The sequence below is a fragment of the Pelophylax lessonae genome (genome assembly GCF_965119305.1).
Source record: "Pelophylax lessonae genome assembly, chromosome: 1".
NCBI lineage: Eukaryota > Metazoa > Chordata > Amphibia > Anura > Ranidae > Pelophylax > Pelophylax lessonae.
This window is the reverse complement of record NC_138768.1, coordinates 785,595,825-785,617,238: the sequence shown is the minus strand read 5'-3', so window position 1 is coordinate 785,617,238 and position 21,414 is coordinate 785,595,825. Positions and strand designations below refer to the sequence as shown.

The window sequence follows — 21,414 nt, the reverse complement described above, 5'->3', positions numbered from 1 at the left end:
GTTCCTTGGGGATGTGGACAGCTCATTGATATCCATTATAACCCTGATAGGCACATTTGGTTCCTTTTTGGGGATTTACTTTCAACTGAGTCCATATTGATCCCATTGGACGAGCCTTCCTCCGCTTTGCCGCAGCTTGCCCAACAAATCAAAATAGCAACATCCTTTTAATATTTAGGTGTATGGATACATCAAAAATTGGAGGATTATTTACGTTCTAATCTGACTCCCATCCTCAACAAATTCAGGACTAAAACCAAGCATGGACCAAATTGCCCCTATTGGTGCTGGGCCGGGCAAATTTAGTAGAAATATTTTGGGATCCTCAATTACTTTGTTTTTCACAATTCACCAGTGTTGATACCCCTTGAATGGTTTAAAAAAAAAAATAGATTCCTTATTCCGCATACTTTTATGGAGAAGCGAAAACCCTAGGATTCAGCTATCGACACTTCAGCTACCTAAACATGTGGGGGGTTGGCAGTGCCTCATGCAAGACTATATTTTCTAGCAGCCCAACTTCTGCAGTTTGCTGGATGGGGTGTAGAAAATTGGTCAGACCTGTACTGTCGGTATCGCTAGGCAGATATTCCAGTTACCATCTCTTAGCTCAATTGGAGTCGGGCTCTTTTGTGCTTGCCTCTAGTAGCCCTACCCTGTTACTTATGCATAAGGTATGGTAGGAAATGAGACAAATAATGCAATATACGGGAAAACCGGCATATACACCGCTTTGGTGGAATGAGAATTATGAGGAAATATGCAAGCTTAGAGGGGTTTGAATACTGGCATATAGTGGGGATCCAATGTGTTGCCCAGCTGTATATTCAGAATACCCTTAGAACATTCCAGGATTTGCAAGCATCTTACCCACTGCCATCTCATAGATTTTTTTCAATATCTACAATTGCGACATGCCCTTCAGGCTCAATTCAAACACGTTACACCAGAGGTACATCCCATGCCACTTATAGATTCTATCACAAGATCTTTTGATAAAAAGGGCCTTATATCTTCCATTTATAGTTACTTAATGGGACAGTATTACCAGGCGGTTACTTGCCCTGGTAGAAGAGCTTGGGAGAAAGACCCGGAGGATATATCCGATGAGGTTTGGCAGAATATTTTGGAGCAGGTGCCTTCCGTGTTAGTATCATCACAGCAATGTTTATCCCAATTATTTATCATCCATAGAACATATAGAACCCCACCTAAGCTGTTTCAATGGGGCTGGTGAGACTCACCTGAATGTCCATGGTGTTCAGGGTCTCCTGCAAACTTACTCCATGTTATGGAAATGTCCTAAACTGTTTTAGGTACTGGCACAACTTTGTGAATCCCATTAACCATGCCTATCAAACCCATATAGATCGAGACCCTAAGATGTACCTCTTGGGTTATCTATATGAAGAAATATTTGCAACTGATATCATAACGCCTATTAATAGGCTGTTATTTATTGCGCGCAAAACAATTGCATTTAAGTGGCTGTATCCTGGGCCCCCCACACATGAGGAATGGCGACTTCAAGACAGGTGTATCGGAATAGAGGCTCAGCTAATAAATTTTACAAAACCTGGGAGCCCTGGTTTTCAGTTCCTAGCTTAACCCCCTTCTCATTAGTGTCCTATAGAATACTGCAGTGCTAACCGATAGAGCGAGGGACAAAATACAGCAGTCATAAATAATCGTTCGCTTGGCCAGTTTTGTATGAAGTTTTATGAGTCACTATAAACATACTCATGGTCTCCGACACATAAGATCGCCTTGATGTGCATGGGTTTAAAGATAACAATTTCTATATTTAATGTTTTTACAGCTTCCTCACGCTAATATGTTACATAGAATCTTAGTACTGAATGATGTAACTGGGTGCAGCTGTACAATCGTTTTCTGTTTTTTTTTTTTTTTTTTTTTTTTCTTCTTAGTGTTTTTTTTTTACCTGTTGTGTTTTGTCACCAAATGTATGTCTATAAAACAAAAAACTTTCAATAAAAATACTTGAAAAAAAAAATTAAAAAATAGATTGCTCTTAGATTTTGCCTTACAGAAGGGAGTCCCAGGGTGTTCTCTCTATAAAATCCTGAAACAATACAGACTAATTTAGCCTTTTTCTCTTTTTTCCTGATCAGCAATTCCTTGACCTCCTGGCGGGTGATGAAGAAGAACATGCAGTTCTGCTGTGTAACTATTTCCTGGCGATGGGGAAGAAGGCGTGGCTTATCATCGGAAACGCCATTCCCGAGGTCTGCTCTGTAACACTGAAATCATCAGTGTGTTATCGATGCTTGAAAATTTGAAAGCAAAATGGCCTTTCTTGCTTAAACGTCTAGTATGTTATTACCAGAGATATTCACATTAAAGTGGAGCTCCAGGCTCCTTCAGAAAAAAATAAAAGTCAGCAGCTACAAATACTGTAGCTGCTGACTTTTAATATTAGGACACTTCTCTGTCCACAAATCCAGCTGTGTCTTTACCCGAGCTGATTTTTCAGTCTGCTCTCACGTGCCGCCGCTGCAGCCATCTCGGCTAAGGGAAGCTGGTAGTAAAGCCTTGCGGCTTCACAGCCGGTTCCCTACTGCGCATTTGCAAAGTGTGCTGCGCTTTGTGAATGGCCCAGTGGCAGAGGAAGGAGGGGGGGGGGCAACTTCTGGACGAATTTGCCACAGCAACGTCAGTCGGATATTAGGAAGGGTATCTGTCAAAACCAGGTACCCGCCCCCAAACCACCCCCCCCCCCCTCCCAAAAAGGTGCCAGTGGAGGGGGAGGCAAACAAGCGCTCTAACTATAAGAGTACTGGCTTATCTTCCTGGCTGATCTTCACACAACACAATCACCTTGTTCTAAATGCAGAACCTGTAATGAGATTATCACTGATTTCCAGCATTTAAATTCATTTGCAAGCATTACATCAGGGCATGTCCTTTGTCCAGCCAGGTGGTACAGGCTGCAGAAATGAGTGCCATCCACAAAGCATATTATTAATGGGTTTTGTAGGATTTGGAGAGAAGTCTGATGTGGATCATTGGCTGTTTTTCAAAACTGTGCATTTAGTAGGAAGAATTTGATCTGAAGCACTTCCTATGGGCTATTACTGAATTCCGGTTTTAGTCTGAATGTAACCTTTGTGTTACTCTAGTATGCTAAATATCTCATATTCACTTTGCAGCTTTCTTATGAGGTGTCGTTCATGAAAGCGCCCTCCTGTGAATTCTTACAGCAAGTAGACTGCATATACTTGGTGCCAGACTTGTATAAAGTACTCGAAACCCATACTTGAGTAAAAGTACAAGTGCTCGATCAAAAAGTGACTTGAGTAGAAGTGGAAGTGCTCAATCAAAAAGTGACTCGAGTAGAAGTACTAAAGTATTCAACATTTTTTGTACTTAAGTATTGCAAGTAGTATTTTGTAAAATTTTGCTACTCAAGTACTGAAAGTAAAAGTACCAGTAGTTTTGAAAAAAAAAATTGCTACTCAAGTTCTGAAAGTAAAAGTAGAAGTACTGGGTTATGTAGTTATTAAATAAAGAAGTCAAAAGTTTGAACATCATATTGTTTTTTATTATTTCAAATGCAGCTTTTATTCATACATACAGTCGCATTTATTTTCGTATGCGCTGATAATACACATGTTTTGAGCTTCATGAAACCTGCCATCTACTGTTCTGGCAGTGGTAATTTTTATAATAGTAACGAGTAACTATGCAGCACAAAAAAAAATATTGGAGTAGAAGTATTGAAATCATCGAAAAAATGTAGTGAAGTAAAAGTGGAAGTAGGAGAAAAAAATTCTACTCCAGGAAAGTACAGATACCGCCTTTCGGTACTTAAGTACAGTAGTGAAGTAGTTCTACTTAGTTACTATACATCTCTGCTTGGTGATGGGATTTCAGGAATTCCAATCAGCAGCAGCTGCTCAGCTTGTACAACCGAAAGACAGGCTGACAAGAGCCATGGCTCTTCACCACTGGAAGAGTCTATGTGGATGGATGTATCTGCACATCCTGTGGTTACCTGCAATTAGGGGCAGATGTCTGCCCCTGGACAAAGATAGATTACATACATCTGTCCCTAACCACAGGAGCTTACAGCGGTAAAGAGCTGCGGCTGCTTCTATTCAATTGTATAGACTGTGCAGCCGCTGCTGATTGGACTACCTGGAACCCTGGCCATAAGTATCTGCAGCATACCTGCAACAAGAATCCACAGGAGAATCCTTTGCCTGTGTGAAATGAGGCTTTAGGGTTAAACCAGAACTTCTCTGTGTCTAAAGAGTTCTTCTTTTATTTAAAGGGTCCCACTGCCTATGTACTAACACTGGAGCAGAACCAGTACATCATATGGAATCCAAGCAATGGTTGTTTTTATGGTCAGTATGACACCTTCTGTCCGCTTCAATGTGTCGGCTGTCTAGTCAACGCAGACAATGTAAGTATATGCGACCGAACATTCTGTTCTATTGCTTGTAAAGAGGTTTGTAAGCTCTTCTGACCGGGACTCTTCTCAATGCATGGGATTGTATGTTCAAATACTTTATTACAGTAAAACCTTGGTTTGAGAGTATCTTGGTTTGAGAGCGCTTTGCAAGACAAGCAAAATTTTTAAAATAAATTTTGACTTGATATGCAAGCAATGTCTTGATATACAAGTAGCGTCATGTATAAAAAAAAGAAGAGAGGAGCCTCTAAAGTGTAGCAATATGGTTACATTTAATGAAGGTTCAATATTTAGCAACTCACATGGTTGATGATTAAAACAGGCCCATCTAAGAATGCAGGCATCTGGGGTAAAGCTGTCCACATAGAGTAGACCGTCCTCTTCTGCACAGCCATCTTCATCATCCCTTCCCCGCTGCACTCCACGAGTGATTCAAAGCCTCACTTTCAGATCACTCTACTGCAGGCTATTCTTCCCGGTCACGATTGCAGACTGACAGTGGTGAGAGTCGGTGGTTCAGAAGACGGTCTATGTGGACAGCTTTACCCCAGATGCCTGCATACTTAGATGTGCCTATTTTAATCATCAACCATGTGAGTTGCTAAATGTTAAACCTTCATTAAATGTAACCATATTGCTACACTTAGAGGCACCTCTCATCTCTCCTATATTCTGTAGCTCTGCTAGATTTTGCTTCTAATCCCCTTGGGAAGGCTGCATATTGTGGATGGACATTTTATGGTTACACAACCTATCACATTGCTATAATCTTTGTATGTAGACTATAAACAGAAGGACTTGTGAAACAAATCATCTGAGTTTCCATTATTTCTTATGGGGAAATTTGCTTTGATATAAGAGTGCTTTGGATTACAAGCATGTCTCCAGAACGAATTATGCTCGCAATCCAAGGTTTTACTGTATATTTCTTTTTTATATCATTTAACTGACCTTTTTAGTGTTTACCCTTTATAACTAAAAGTATTTTGAAAGAAGAGCTGTCTGTGTTGTCTGGAAGCTAATTAACCTGAGCTGTTAGAAAGTCATGGTGGGCATTTGTAAGAATTGGAAATTCTACTCTCAAAGTGAATGTGTAGGGTTTCATATACGTTTTCTTTATTTGATTAGGTCAGAGCTAACAAATGTATAAGAACTGAAAAATATATTATTAAATGAAACTTATAGGGGTTGTGTATATATATATATATATATATTTACTTCACACTACACTAAAGGAACGCATGATAATGCTCTACAGTGTGGGTACTTAACCACTTCTAGACCGGAAGGATTTGCACCGTTAATGACCAGGCCATATTTTGCGATTCGGCACTGTGTTACTTTAGCAGACAATTGCGCGGCCGTGCAACGCTGTACCCAAATAAAATTGATGTCCTTTTTTTCCCACAAATAGATCTTTCTTTTGGTGGTATTTGATCACCTGTGCGATTTTTATTTTTGGCGCTCTAAACAAAAAAAAGAGCGACAATTCTGAAAAAAAAATATTTTTCACATTGTGCTATATAACATTCCCAAAAAAAAAAAGTTTAAAAATCAAAATTTTTTAACATTTTAGGCCAATTTGTTTTCTGCTACATATTTTTGGTAAAAAAAAAATTTCAATAAGCGTATTTTGATTGGTTTGCTCAAAAGTTATTGCGTCTTCTAACTACGGGAAAGATTTGTCATTTTTTTTTTTTTATTTACTAGTAATGGCGGCCATCTGCGATTTTTTTTTTTTTTTGTTGCAGGACTGCGACACTGCAGATCAGACGCCTGTCTGATGTTTTTGACACTTTTGGGGGGACCAGTGACATTACTACAGTAATCAGTGCTAAAAATATGCACTGTTACTGTAATAATGATACTGGCAGGGAAGGGGTTAACACTGTGGGTGATCAAGGGGTTAAATGTGTACTTAGGGGCGTGTTTCTAACTGTGGGGGGGGGGCATGGCTTGTGAAATGATCACAGAGACCTGTGTTCCCATATAGAAGGATCACAGGAGCTCTGTGATCATTCCAGGGAGAAGAACGGTCAGCTGTGTTTACAACAGAATTGGCTTCACCGCTGACGAGCGGGGGCGGGAGCACGCTGCCAGTAGCGCACACTCCCTCACCCCTTAGCTGCCTGTGCGCAACCGAAGTATACCTACGGCGGTTCATGCAGGAGCGGCTGCCTGCCACAGTATAACTGCGGCGGGCAGTCCTTAAGCGGTAAAGTGTAAAGGCAGAAGGTTTATTTTTTTCTTTTTCTTAATGCATTCTATGCAATAAGATAAAAAGCCTTGTGTGTGCAGCAAGACAGACTCACCTGTCCGTGACTCTCCCTCCTCATTGACTGAGACAAAAGCCCAACACCATTGACTCACGCTGTTGTCAATCGAAGCCAGTGAGCCAATGAGGAGAGAGGGGCGGGGGCAGGCCGCAGCTCCGTGTCTGAATGGATACATGGAGCTGCGACTCGGCTCAGGTGCCTCCATAGCAAGTCGCTTGCTGTGGGGGGAACTCAACAGGAGGGAAGGGCCAGGAACACCGAAGAGGGACCTGAGAAGAGGCGGATCGGGGCTACTTTGTGCAAAACCGACTGCATTGAGCAGGTAAGTGTAACATGTTTGTTATTTTTAACAAAAAGAAAAATGAGTCTTTAGTATCACTTTAAGGTTGGAGGTCTGCTGTTATGTTGATATGGTAATCAGATTAATGTTGTGTTTTTATGTAGATCTGGTTTAATATACAGCAATATGATGTTCCAATGAGCATGAGTTTTGATACGGGCCGATCCAACCAGTGGAAAGCCTTCTTCTCACGAAGTAACCCAAATCCAGGATTGGCCAGTGTGCAGGTACTTACTGAGCAGAAACTTCAAAACTCTGTTCCTAGGCCTTTCTCCGTCATTATCCTTCTCTTCTCCAACTCTTTGAGTTTGGGTTTACAATACCTGAAAGTTGCTAAGTTGGTATTATTACTGCATTGTACAGCAGGTTAAAAAATAGCAACAAATAAGTCCTTTTATAGTGTCTTTATTTTACTCATTAACAAGTGATGCTATGGTCCAAAAACCTTCACACTCAGACCAAGATAATGGCTCAGTTCCTTAAAGGGGAACTTCACCCTACCCTACTAAAATTATATTCTAATGCCTAATAAAAATCCATGTATGCAAATTAAAAAAACGCATACAGTGGATATAAGGGGTCAACACACCCCTGTTAAAATATCAGGTTTCTGTGATGTAAAAAAAAAAAAATAAAATGACAAAGATAAATCATTTCAGAACTTTTCCCACCTTTAATGTGTCCTATAAACTGTACAACCAAAATAAAAAACTAAAATAATATGGTTTCATAAGTGTGCACACCCTTAAACTAATACTTTGTTGAAGCACCTTTTGATTTCATTACAGCACTCAGTCCTTTTTGGGTATGAGTCCTTTTGGGTATGAGTCTATCAGCATGGCACATCTTGACTTGGCAATATTTGCCCACTCTTCTTTGCAAAAACACTCCAAATCTGTCAGATTGCAAACGCATCTCCTGTGCACAGCCCTCTTCAGATCACCCTACAGATTTTCAATCGAATTTAGGTCTGGGCTCTTGTTGGGCCATTCCAAAACTTTAATCTTCTTCCGGTAAAGTCATTCCTTTGTTGATTTGGATGTGTGCTTTGGCTCGTTGGCATTCTGAAAGATGACGTTCCTCTTCATGTTCAGCTTTCTAGCAGAAGCCTGAAGGTTTGGTGACAATATTGACTGATATTTGGAACTGTTCATAATTCCCTCTACGTTGACTAAGGCCCCTGTTCCAACTGAAGAAAAACAGCCCCAAAGCATGATGCTGCCACCACCATGCTTCACTATGGTTATGGTTTTGTTTTGCACCAAACCTAACTTTTGGAATTATGGCCAAATAGTTCAACCTTGGTTTCATCAGACCATAACACATTTGCACACATGCTTTTGGGAAACTTCAGATGTGTTTTTGCAAAATTTAGCCAGGCTTGAATGTTTTTCTTCGTAAGAAAAGGCTTCCATCTTGCCACTCTACTCATAGCCCAGACATATGAAGAATACGGGAGATTGTTGTCACATTTACCACCCAGCCAGTACTTGCAAGATATTCCTGAAGCTCCTTTAATGTTGCTGTAGGCCTCTTGACAGCCCCCCTGACCAGTTTTCTTCTCGTCTTTTCATCAATTTTGGAGGGACATTCACTTCGTGGTAATGTCACTTTTGTGCCATATTTTCTCCACTTGATGATGACTGTATTCACTGTGTTCCAAGGTATATCTAATGTCTTGGAAATTCTTTTGTACCCTTCTCCTGACTGATACCTTTTAACAATGAGATCCCTCTGATGCTTTGGAAGCTCTCTGCTTACATGGCCTCTGCTGTAGGATGCGACTAAGAAAATGTCAGGAAAGCCCTCCTAGAACAGCTGATCTTTATTTGGGGTTAATCAGAGGCACTTTAAATGATGGCACGTGTGTACGGACTCCTATTTAACACGAGTTTGAATGTGATTGCTTAACCACTTAAGCCCCGGAGGATTTGGCTGCTAAATGACCAGGGTGTATTTTGCGATTCGGCACTGCGTGACTTTAACGGACAATTGCGCGGTCGTGCGACGCTGTACCTAAACGAATTTGGCGTCCTTTTTTTCCCACAAACAGAGCTTTCTTTTGGCGGTATTTGATCACCTGTGCGATTCTTTGATCACGCGCTATAAACAAAAAAAGAGCGTAAATTTTGCAAAAATAGCAATATTTTTCCCTTTTTTTTTATATGAAATTCCCCCCAAAAAAAATGTAAAAATCAAAATTTTTTAACATTTTCGGCCAATTTGTTTTATGCTACCTATGTTTGGTAAAAAAAATCGCAAAAAGCGTATTTTGATTGGTTTGCGCAAAAGTTATTGCATTTACTAACTAAGGGAAAGATTTTTGTCATTTTTGTTGTTTTTTTTTTTTAACGCGTAATGGCGGCGATCTGCGATTTTTTTTTTTTGCAGGAATGCGACATTGCGGCGGACAGATTGGACCCTTGACTGACATTTTTGACACTTTTGGGGTTACCAGTGACATTTCTACAGTAATCAGTGCTATATATATGCACTGTTACTGTAAAAATACACTGGTAGTGAAGGGGTTAACTTTATTTTAGAGGAAGGGGCTGTGTGTGTCCCTAGGGGCGTGATTCTAACTGTGATTGGCTGTGGCTTCAGCTGTATGCAGAGTGATCAACGGATCTACATAGTAGATCCATATGATCATCTCTCATACAGAGGGGAGAATGACAGGCAGCTTGTTTACACAAGCTGCCTGACTTGCTCCCTCTCCCCCGCCGATCGCAGAGTGGCCGGCGGACATCGAGTCCGCCGGTCACACGCGCGGGGGGGTCCGTGACCACGCGGGAGCGCGCCTCCGGCGGTGCGTGCTCGCTCCCTAGACCCTCACAAGCTAGTGACGTAGCCCTACGTCACTTTGCCTGTGAGGGGCTGACCGCCGCCGTAGATAGTCGTGCGGCGGTCGGCAAGTGGTTAATTCTGAACACTGCTACATCCCTAGTTATAAGAGAGTGTGTCACTTATGCAACCACATTATTTTAGTTTTTTTATTTTTTCTAGTTTTTATTTTTTCTTCCCCTCTAAAAGATTTGTTTGTTTTTCAATTGAGTTGTACAGTTTATAGGTCACATTAAAGGTGGAAAAAGTTCTGAAATGATTTATCTTTGTCTCATTTTTTAACATCACGGAAACCTAACATTTTAACGGGTGTGTAGACTTTTTATATTCATTGTACTTATGGTACTATTCTATGAAGTTCAGTGCGGTTATCCTCTTTCATTGCTCTACTCCAAAGCTACCATCTTGGTTTGCAAGCTTGTGCATGTGCAGATACGCTGTGGGTCTTCCAGGTCTAGGGGACCTGACAAACCTGTGACTAATCAGTAAACGCACCAAATGCCCGCGCATGCGCATATCACTGTAGGTCTGTGTCAGTCTGTGAGTACTGGTAAAGACCTATAGTAACTTGCACATGCATGAATAGAGGAAGTGACATTTGTGGTTGGAGGGGAGAAAAAAACGTATTTGTCAACCTGCCTTATTAACTCTATACCCCCTTTGTTTATACATCCCCCTACATTTACTGTATTTTCTGGCGTATAAGACTACTTTTGAACCTCAAAAAAATCCCCCAAAAATGGGGGGACGTCTTATACGCCGAGTATAATATCTCCAAGGTAACCTAAGTATAAGTATTACCGGTAGATATAATCTCTCAAGACACTGGCTGTGTGGGAATCCTGTACTGGTATACCGTATGTACCGTAGCTTCGGCTACATACAGTTTACCCCCCTGAGCCAATCAGGAAGAGCGATGTATTCTATTATTGAATGCAAAGCCTGCTCGGATTGGCGGAGTAACATCAGCCCGCCTCTCTGACTCTGCCAATCCGAGCAGGTTTTGCATTCAATAATAGAATACATCGCTCACTGTGATTGGCTCAGCACGGTATACTGTATGTAGCTGAAGCTACGGTACATACGGTATACCGGTACAGGATTCCCACACAGCCAGCGCCTTGAGATTACATCTACTGGTAATACTTATACTTAGGGTACCTTGGAGATATTATGAGAGATTACATATTACAGTACTTGGGGTACCTTGGAGATTTATGAGAAATCTGATGTTTTTCAATGGTGTTGCCTTGCTTCGGAAGGGGGGTAGTCTTATACAGTGAGTATAGCCCAAAACCTATGTTTTAACTTGAAAATTAGGGGGGTCGTCTTATACGCCCAGTCGTCTTATACACCGGAAAATACGGTAGTTTGATTTTGAATTATAATTTACATATAGTGTATATATTTCTCTAGGTTGCCATTGCACCTAGCACAATTGGTTATTATAGCTTCCTAATAATTTTATCATATATTTATGATTGTTTGGAAGGGCGTTGGCCATTCACAGTTACCACGGCTCACTCCACTTTTTAATTAGCCCATTTCACTTTGGTTATTAGTGGAAGTGACACAGCTATTTTGGGGTGGTGCACTGTTGGGACGTTCATTCGCCCCCTTTGTATTGTTTTCAGACATTTGTGGGTAAAGGTCCGGTTTATTGATACCAGAGGAGTACAGAAAAGTCTCTTCTATCTAAGAAAAGTAATAGCAGGCATTTCGTTGATTCAGCTTTTAGACAGGACTAAGTTGAAAGTTTATAATGCCCAAGAGGTTTAAAGTAGTCTTTTTAGAGTGAGAAGTGGTTTTGATAAAATGTAATAAAATTCTGTATGTATATATGTTTATCTCCTAGCCAGAAGAACTACTATATCAGCGCACAGATAAGGCTGCAGCTTCGGAACTTCAAGACAGGTAGAGGAAATAAATGCTAAGACCATGTTAAACTATGATAGCAGACATATTGGACAGCTCACTTGGCATTTCCAAATGCAAATACTGCTCTGGAGAGCATTGCCACTCTGAAGCCATAAACAAAGACCCGTTGGTTAAAGCAGAGGTCCACCCAAAAGGGGAAGCTATGCTTGTTTGCTTCCTCCTCCTCCCCCTCCACTGCCACATTTAGCACCTTTCAGGGGAAAGGAGGAAGCGGGTACCTGGTTTTGATAGGTACCCACTCCTACTTCCTGGTAAGATCGCCGCGCGGCAATCTATGTCATGTCCGGCCCCTCCTCCCGCTGCCTCCTGGGACCAGTGTGTTTCCCAGAAGACGGCGGGACAAGTCCGAAAGTGCAGCGCGACTTGCGCATGGGCAGTGGGAAACCAGCTGTGAAGCCCGTTGACTAATCGGCTAGAGGCGCCGACATCACGAGATCACTGGACAGGTAAGTGTCCTTATATTAAAAAGTTAGCAGCTACAGTATTTGTATCTGATGACTTTTAATTTTTTTTTTCCCCACTCCGCTTTAAACAGTTTCAGTTTGCTTTGTGTACAGTGCACACAGTACTACATAATAAAGCAATAAAACAAAGCTCCTTTTTATAGCAGAATAAAACCTGTTTCTTAGCCTCCAAAACTCAACAAAGAAGGCTGCAAAAGAATTAATACTGGTGAGGGGACGCACTGGACACCTTTGCTGCCATTGTGCTATATGCTGGGTGTCCAGTGCGCACCTGTGCCTTTAAGGAGGGATGGGCTCCCTCAAGGCTTATCTGCCCCCAATCTATCCATTATTATGCATGTGCTTCCACTGTGGAGATTCTCAAAACTTTATAGAGTTAGGACCGCAGATCATACTGGGGTGCCATGAAGTGGCTCTGCAGCTTACGCATGTCTTTGCAAATGTGTGCAAATTAAACACCTGTTTTTAAGGAAAACTGTTAGATAGGACAATTTGGTTGGTTGCAGGCTGGCTGGCGAGTTGATCTGGGAATTTTCTTAGTTTTTTTTTTTTTTTTTTTTTTTTTTTTACATGCCTCGCCCTTCCTTGTGGTCAATGCTGCTAAGACCAGTTATAGGTGGGGGCAGTGGCCATTTGTTTGTGCAAAAGAATTAAAGCATTGGTGATCCTTTCCCAGTCTGTATTGTACAGCTGCATTGCAGCTTTAGCCTGCTCACAGGATTTTTAGTGGATGCATCAAAAGCTGCATCAAGTGGGTAGCAGATATTGTAGAAAAAGCTGGAAAACCATTCTGTGTAGTTTTAGATTAATATTTATGGATAAATAGTAGTGTTAAGTCACATTCAAGTAGACCCATTTAGAAATAGGAATATCACAAGAGCTTCTCTTTTGTTCATTAACAGACACAGCTTCTGGTATTCCTAACTTTTGGGTTATACTGCCCCTACAGGATTAGGACACTAGGCAAAAAATAATTCTGGCAATACCCATGAGCAGTCCTGGGGGGGGGTTACTCCCTCTCTCTGCTATAGCCACTCAGTTTTTTTCTGCCTAATTAGGAGTAAGGACATAGTTCCTTGCTGGGATCTCTGGTCCTGGCAAAATGTTTTTAGATGGAAATTTCTTTCCTCCTGGATTTTTGCTGTGAGATCTACAACCAACTGTGAGACTGGGCAACGTGCTGGATAATCTAGATCAAGTGGTCACCCCAGTCTGGCCAGCGAGCGAGCACGTGCGGGCCTCTGCTCCGTGCTAGGTCGGCCGTGACAGAGCCCCACTGGACAGGGGCTGGCACTGTGAGTTAAACGTCTTATGAGGTTGCATATGACCTGGCCTCGGCCTGAGTCGCAGCGTTCCTCCTGGCCGACAGCCCCATGCTGGCGATGGGGGTGGGAGGGGTGCACCGCCGGTGACCGGCTGTGCGGGGGAAGGGTTGTACCTGGTGGGGGCTCCTGCCAGGGCCCCCCGTCCTGCCTTGTGCCTGTCCTGTGGTTAGGGATACCTCCTGGGTCCCCGAGAGCCTCATGGGGCTGCCATTTTCTTGTAGCCCATAGGCTACAATGCACAGTGGCCATATTGCGGTGGTTTGCCATTCAAAACAGCAGCAGCCATGACAGTGGAGCCCGAGGGTGGCGTTTTCGGCAGTGGGAGCCCCTCCTTATCCCCTAGTGCTGACTCCTGGATATTTTTCACTTCCTGATCGCATACGTGCATTGCAGATTCTCCTGGTGACTAGCGGTGCCTGGTTCTGTCCTGGTGACTAGCGGTGCCTGGTTCTGCGGGTGGCAAGTCTGCTGGGGTCCTCTGCCTCTCTGCTGAGGTTTGATTGGTGCTTGTAGCTGGTGACTGTGTGGTGCTGCCAGCGCGGTGGGGGTGTCCCCTAGCAGTGTCTTTACACTTTTTCTTTGGGTCCCCCTGGTGGCTAATGGAGTCTTTGGAGCACATCTCCCCACCTTATCCCCTCTCTGAGGCTGCAGGGCCATCCATGCACTGACAGCGGTCCTGGAGTCCCTTGTCCCGGCTGGAGGTTGTTTTCGGCTGACGGGCTAGCAAAAAGTGCCCCCCGCCTTCCTCTGTCTCATCAAATCCTGAATCTGATTTGGCCGCCGCGAAAGTGGGTCACCCTGATGGGTCTGCAACCACGCACCCTTAATACTCGGATAGTGAGGATGATTCTTCCACATCTGCAACCGTGCACAAAAAGGTACTGGTGGACGCACTGATTGTATTTGTGCACGAGCCTCTAAAAATGAGGGATGCAACTGTGTCAGGGGTGCAGGTTCCCTTGGTACTCACAAACCACCTATGAAGAGTCCCTTTTCAAAAAGTGGTTTCGATTTCCAGGTTAAACAAAGCAAATATGATTCCGGTTGAAGAGTATCCAGCCTTTAAGGATCCGGCTAACAAAAAAGGTGGAGGCTGTGGCCCACAATATGTTCACCCTAGCTGACTCGGCATTGGGACTAGTGTTCACCATTGCCCTGGTGTTGCAAACTCTGACTGAGTGGGCTAAGCTTTTGAGCTGTGACCTGGAGGGAGAACCGCTCCCACCTGCCTTTGCTGGGCTGGCGGTCCAGGGGTTGGTTTATCTGTGCTGCATCTTTAGATGCGGCTCCCCTAGTGGCTCGGCTCTCCGCTTCGGCCTAACATGCTTGTCTGCGGATCAAACTTCTTAAAAAAAAAAAAAAAAACCCTGGCTGTTCTTCCTTTTCAAGAAGATTGCCTGTTTGGAGCTACCCTCGATGACATCATTAAGGGTCTCACAGGGGGGGGGAGAGTACCTTTTTTCCACAGCCTAGTAAGGACAAGGACCCTTGTCGCAGATGTGGGCCCTCCTTTTCGGCTCATAAGAATTTTTTTCGTCCCTCAGGATTGACTGACAAGGGATCGAAGACTTTCGGGGCCGCCTCTGATGGATCCAAGCAAGCTTGGTCTGAGTCGAGAGCGGGCTTCTCCAGACCTGCAGACAAGGCTCCTTCAGCATGAAGGTGAATCCTCACCCGTATCTGGGGTGGGGGGACGCCTTCGCTGGTTGCCAGACCCCTGGACTTCCCTGGTACATAACAAGTAGGTCCACAAAGTCCTACGATCCGGATACAAGATCGAGTTTCGTGCTCACCCTCCGGGAAAGGTTCTTTCCTTAAAACGTGCGACTGTCTCCAGTCCGCTTACAAGCCCTCTTTGGGGCAGTGCAAGAACTTTTGTTTCAAGGGTGATTGTCCCGGTTCCGATTGCGGAACATTTTTGAGGGGTTTTTACTCAACCTCTTTACAGTTCTCAGGAAGGAGGGCAAGGTGCGTCCAATCCTGGACCTCAAGGCGCTGAACTTATTTGTGCGGGTGCAGAAGTTCCGGTTCAAGTCCATTCGCACCGTGGTGGCTTCCCTGCATCAGGGGGATTTTCTTGCCTCCATAGACATCAAAGATGCTTACCTGCACATTCCAATATGTGTCAGTCACCAACGCTTCCCCCGCTTTGCAGTGGGAGAAGAACATTATCAGTTTGGGGCATTACCATTTGGTCTCGCCTCCACTCCCCGGGTCTTCACTACAGTGTTGGCCCCGGTACTAGCATTGTTATGCCAGCGGGGGATCGTGGTACTGGGCTATTTATACGTGTCTTCTGCTGTGCCGACAGAAAACCCGGAGATCACCATACGAACTCTGAAGGAGTTGGCTGGATTCTGAATCTTCGGAAGTCAGCCTTGGTCCCTTCTACGAAACTAGACTATCTAGGGCTGACCCTGGACTCGGCCTTAGCCAGAGTATTTCTTCCTCCAGGCAAACTGGAGACACTGCAGGTTATAGTTCATCTCCTGCTGACAAGAAGATGGTCGTTCTTCCGGGCTTGTATGCAGGTACTCGGCCTGATGGTGTCAACCTTTGAGGTGGTCCGGTTTGCACAGTTCGATGTGGGGGTCCCTACAACGGGAGATTCTCATCACATGGGTTGAGAATCTGCAGGTCTATGGACAACCAAATTCAGCTGAACCAGGGTACGAGAGAGTCCCTGATTTGGTGGCTGTGTTTCCTGGTGCTCCAGCAGGGCAAAATCCTTCCTACCCTTGTATTGGAAAATGGTCAACCTGGATGCCAGCCTGTCTGGGTGGGGGGGGGGGGGGGGTGGTGGTGTCACTGGCAGAAGTTCTGCTCTGGGGGTCTGGACCCTGGAAGAATCCAGACTGCCGCTATGTGTCCTGTGTTAGGTGCGATCAGGCTGTGCCTGGAACATTGAATGGATCATCTACAAGGCTCCCCAATGCGCATTCAATCAGACAATGCCACTACTGTGGCTTATGTCAATCTCCAAGGAGGCACAAGGAGTGTCCTGGTGGCTCTGGAGGTAGCCGGCATTCTCGTTCCAGCCCTCTCTGCCATTCACTTTCCTGAAGTGGAACATTGGCAGGAGGATTACCTCAGTCGGCAGGCATAAGACCAGGAAGAATGGTCTCTTCAGCTGAAAGTGTTTTCTCAGTTGTGTCTCTGGTGGGGCATCCCTTAGGTGGATCTGTTGGCACCTCGGCTTAAAGAAAGGTGAAGAGGTGGACACCACAGATGCACTGGTGGCCACGTGGGGTCAGTATCGTCTGATTTACGCCTTCCCTCCTCTCAAGCTTCTGTGAAGACTTCTACAGGTTAGAGGCAGAAGGGATTCCGGTAATTTTAGTGGCCCCGGACTGGTCCCGCCGGGCCTGGTACTCCGACCTGGTTTGGCTGGTTGCTGACAATTCCTTGGAGGCTTCCTCTCAGGGAGGGTCTGCTGTCCCAAGGGCCAATCTTCCAGCCTGCTTTACAGTTGCTGGCTTTGATGGCTTGGCTGTTGAAAGCCAGATGCTGAAGGATAGGGGGTTGTCTGAATCAGTGATTCCTACGCTGTTAAAAGCTAGGAAATCTACTTCTTGGAAGATCTACCATTGTACGTGGAGTACATACATTGCGTGGTGTGAATCCATTGGGGTTCCTCCTCGCTCTTTTTAGGTGGGTCAGATCTTGACCTTCCCTCAACAGAGGGGTTGAACAGAAGTTGGCCTTGAGTACTATCAAGGGCCAGGTGTTGGCCTTGGCAGTTTTTTATTCCCAACGACCCTTGGCTACATCTCTGGTGCGTACCTCTCTTTAGGGTGTTCGGCACTTGGTCTTTCTGGTGTGGTCTCCTTTGCCGCCTTGGGACCCCAATTTGGTACTTTTGGTTCTCCAGAAATCTCCTTTTGAGATTCTTTGGGAGTTTCCCCTGCTTATGCTGTCCAAGACAGTGGCCTTTTTGGTAGCTATCACCACTGCCTGCAGGGTGTCGGACCTGGCGGCGCTTTCCTGACGTTTTACCTTACCTGGTGATTCACAGGGATAAGGTGGGGCTTTGCTCCTATCCGTCTTAACCTTCCTAAGGTGGTCTCTGATTTTCTTTTCAATATAGACATTGTGTTGCCTTCCCTGCGTCCTAGGCCCAAACATCTGGAGGAAATTGCCTTGCATGCCTTGGATGTGGTCCAGGCAATTAGGGTGTTCCAGGCAATTAGGGTGTACCTGGCAGCTATGGAGTCTTTCATGAAATCAGACTCTATTTGTGCTCACGGATGGCCTCGTAAAGGGTTGTTCGCTTCCTCTGCGACCATTTTTAGATGGCTCAAAGAGACGGTGGTTCAGGCCTATTCCATCAGGGGTCAGGTTCCTCTTTCCCTGTCATGCCACACTCTACTAGGGTGCTTAGTGCCTCCTGGGCCTTCCGTCATCAGGCGTCAGTGACGTAGGTTTGCAGGGCGGCCACCTGGTTGTCGGTGCACATTTTTACAAAGTTTTATAAAGTAGATGTGTTGGCATCTGGGGATGCTCCCCTTGGCTGCAAGGTTTTGCAGGCTGCTGTCTAAAAGGACCTGATCCTCTTTGGGGGTGTATTATTTTTTCAGGTGGGCTCCAGTTGTTTGCTTGAGCCCCTGTTGCCTGATGGGCTAATGTTTAGCCTTGGGAATGTTTTGCGGTTTCGCACCCTTCGTGTTTAACACTGCTTTGGGAGGTCCCAATGGTTAGGAATACCAGAAGCTGTGTCCGTCAATGAACGAAAGAGAAAATGGGATTTTTTACTTACCGTAAAATCCATTTCTCTGATGTTCATTGACAGACACAGCACCTACCCCTCTGTGGAGTTATAATTCTCCTGACACTGCTTGTAACAAAACTGAGTGGCTATAGCAGAGAGAGGGGATATACCCACTGGGACTGCCCATGGGTGTAACCAGAATTTTTGTTCTGCCTAGTGTCCTACTCCTGTAGGGGGCAGCATAACCCAATGGTTAAGAATACCAGAAGCGGTGTCTGTCAATGAACATGAGAGGAATGGATTTTATGGTAAGTCAAAAATCCCATAATCTCTACCTCCAAACAAGTATACACACCAGGGATGTCCGCCTCAACAGCTCAGGTTCCTGTACACCTCCAAAACATAAATTCGAAGAGAGAGCAGGGGTCTGCTAACAATCCTTCATAATACTGTATTTGGTAAAATATAGGCAATCTGGGGCATCCAAATAAACCCAGCAGAACGCTAACACGGTTCATCAAAAGGCTTAGTCATGCCCATTGTAGTAATGTTGAAGATTCAACACTCATCCAAGTGGCTTCCTATGTTCACCAAACCTTCACAGACAATAGTTATAAACTTCTAAAATAGTATTAACATCAGTTCTCCAAAAACTGATAATTCGGCTTTTGGCAGGGGTCAGTGAGTAGAATCTCCTACCTGCTTCTTGTTTATCTTAGGTCTGCTTGCTAGAAGAACACTGTGCAAAGGAATATACTCTCCAAGGTTTAATTTTCATTTCTGGCACATTACAGATAAGCATGACACTCCATGGTTGTTTGGGGTGCAAAGCTGGAAACTCTAGAGTGTAAATCTCACCACTAATGTCCCCATATATGTGTATATAGGAAGCTAATGGATGGTCAGTTTACCATTCCTCATACAGGATTGGATTTAAAAAAAAAAGTGATGAACGGTACTTTGTGATGGAATACACTGGCCGTGTATCTTTGTAATATTGATGGTTTTCTAACTTCTTTCATATGGTAAGGATTGAGAAACTGCTAAAAGAGAAAATCATGGAATGGAGGCCGAGACATCCTACTCGCTGGAACAGATACTGCACATCTACTCTGAGACATTTCCTGCCATTACTAGAACAGAACTACGGCAAAGATGTAGAGGAGGACCACCGGGCGGAACTGCAGAGGCAACTAGGAGATTACAGGGTGAGCTTTATTGACCAAACAAAAATATGGCTGCTGCCAGTGTTGGCTTGCATTTAAAGGTGCAAGCTCCAGGGCTGCCATTCTCATCCTTTACTTGTTGCTAACCTGCTGACCTGAAACAAGCATGTATATATTAGGTGTTAGAATGCTTGTGCTGGGTGAGTGATTCACTAAAATAAGGATGACCGCTTGCTTGTTCAAAAATGTTGGTAGGTAAAATGTCCAGATTTCTATCCGGACAGATTCCTTATAAGGGAAATTTTATTTTGGTTTCAGATTATTTCCCCACCTGCTAGTTCCAGGACATTAAAGCTGAGCTTGTTCAGCTTCATTGTGACTGATGTCACAAGCTCTGAATTGGACTGATGGCTTCCATCTGAGGCTTTACTAAAACCTTGTGTGCACTCATGTGATACAGGAGATCATGCTGGCACCCAAGGCAGAATCATTTTCATGACCCAAAACACACATGCATGGAGGCTGCTGTCTTATGGACTGAATATGAATATATCCTTAAAAATTTAGCTTCAGTGCCACAATTTAATAAAGTCATTGATCACTGCAAAAACGGTCTGTTCCAGATCAGCTTTGCTGTGCCTGATAATACTTAATGTCTAGTTCAGTATAATGCAGTCTGTGATTGGTAGCATCCCTGTGTATGAAGAGTCCAGAGTTGTATGATCTCCATTTTTGCTATGGCCTTCACATACAGGGACAGAACAGCTGTAGTATGGAGGGGCCTGGGACTTATTCTAATAGTAGGACAGAGCATTGCATTTTAAGTGATCCCTGTGATTCATTTCATGTTTCACTATACGTGACAAAAGCAATAATCAGATGTTTTTGTTTCAGTTTTCCGGTTTCCCGATAAACATGGCCTTCTCAGAAGTGACCCCTCTCATAGAAGCTGTCTACAGCACCGGAGTCCATAACAACATAGTTCCCAATGTGGAGTTTGCTCTTGCTGTGTATGTTCACCCCTATCCCAAGAACATCTACTCCATCTGGATATATGTTGCCTCTCTGATTCGAAACAGATGATGAAAAATTTGGAATGTTACAACCATGTAAACATAGGCTGTCATCACAAATGGAAATATATCATCTGCTCTAACGTGCTCTGTGGTCCAAAGATTTCTTTCAAATGAAAACTTGGTACAGCATGAAAAAGGTTGCAAGCAAACGTCTAATGGGCTTTACACACAGATGTTCTGACAAATAGAGATTTGGGGTTAGAATGTTTTTGTGTGAAATGTGTTAGGATTTGCAAGCTACCTTTTTAGAAGCTGTACCGTTTTTAATTGAAACAAATTCCCGTTTGCAGACCAGTGTGATATGTTCTTGTCTGCACATTTGTCCTGTAGTGATAAAGGCTAGAGAGGCTTTTCCACACCAATAGTCATTCATGGATGCCTATCATTTCCCATCATCCATCTTGTCATACACAGATTTTTCACAGCTGCTTACTGATGGCAGAAGTACGTAAGCAATGCCTTGTGGTATTTTTCCATAATGTACCTTTACTATGGGGAAAAATGGTCATTCCTTAAAGTAAGACGATCACATAACTAATGATTTCGATCATATGCACAGTTTGTGATGGGTTCACTTGAAAGTAAAGCAGTAGACGGAAAAGGACTGTAAATCAGCACTATCATACACTGGTGTTGGTACAAAGATTTTGTTTGAATAAATGCTCCTTTGGACACCCCAGGATTTTTCTAAACCCAGCCAACAATGTAACAGGGACACCTCAGGGACCCAATATAGAGGAACATTCCTGCATGGAACAAGTGAAAAAAGAAAAGATGGTTGACTAGTTGTGTTCTTGTTCCAGCTGAGTGAATAAAGGCCCGTACACACTATACGAAAA

General features: G+C 43.9%; 1 protein-coding gene across 1 annotated transcript in view; it reads left to right on the top strand.

Annotated features, from left to right (window-relative positions):
• CC2D2A (coiled-coil and C2 domain containing 2A) overlaps positions 1–20,740 on the top strand; it is a 197,395-nt gene extending 176,655 nt beyond the window's left edge. Inside the window, exons 31-36 of the mRNA XM_082265276.1 lie at positions 2,133–2,246; positions 4,295–4,429; positions 7,159–7,281; positions 11,754–11,812; positions 19,364–19,541; positions 20,394–20,740. Of these exons, the coding sequence (XP_082121402.1) occupies positions 2,133–2,246; positions 4,295–4,429; positions 7,159–7,281; positions 11,754–11,812; positions 19,364–19,541; positions 20,394–20,582 (798 nt within the window). The 3' untranslated portion in view covers positions 20,583–20,740. The remainder of the gene's footprint in view (positions 1–2,132; positions 2,247–4,294; positions 4,430–7,158; positions 7,282–11,753; positions 11,813–19,363; positions 19,542–20,393) is intronic.
• Positions 20,741–21,414: the final 674 nt, after the last annotated feature.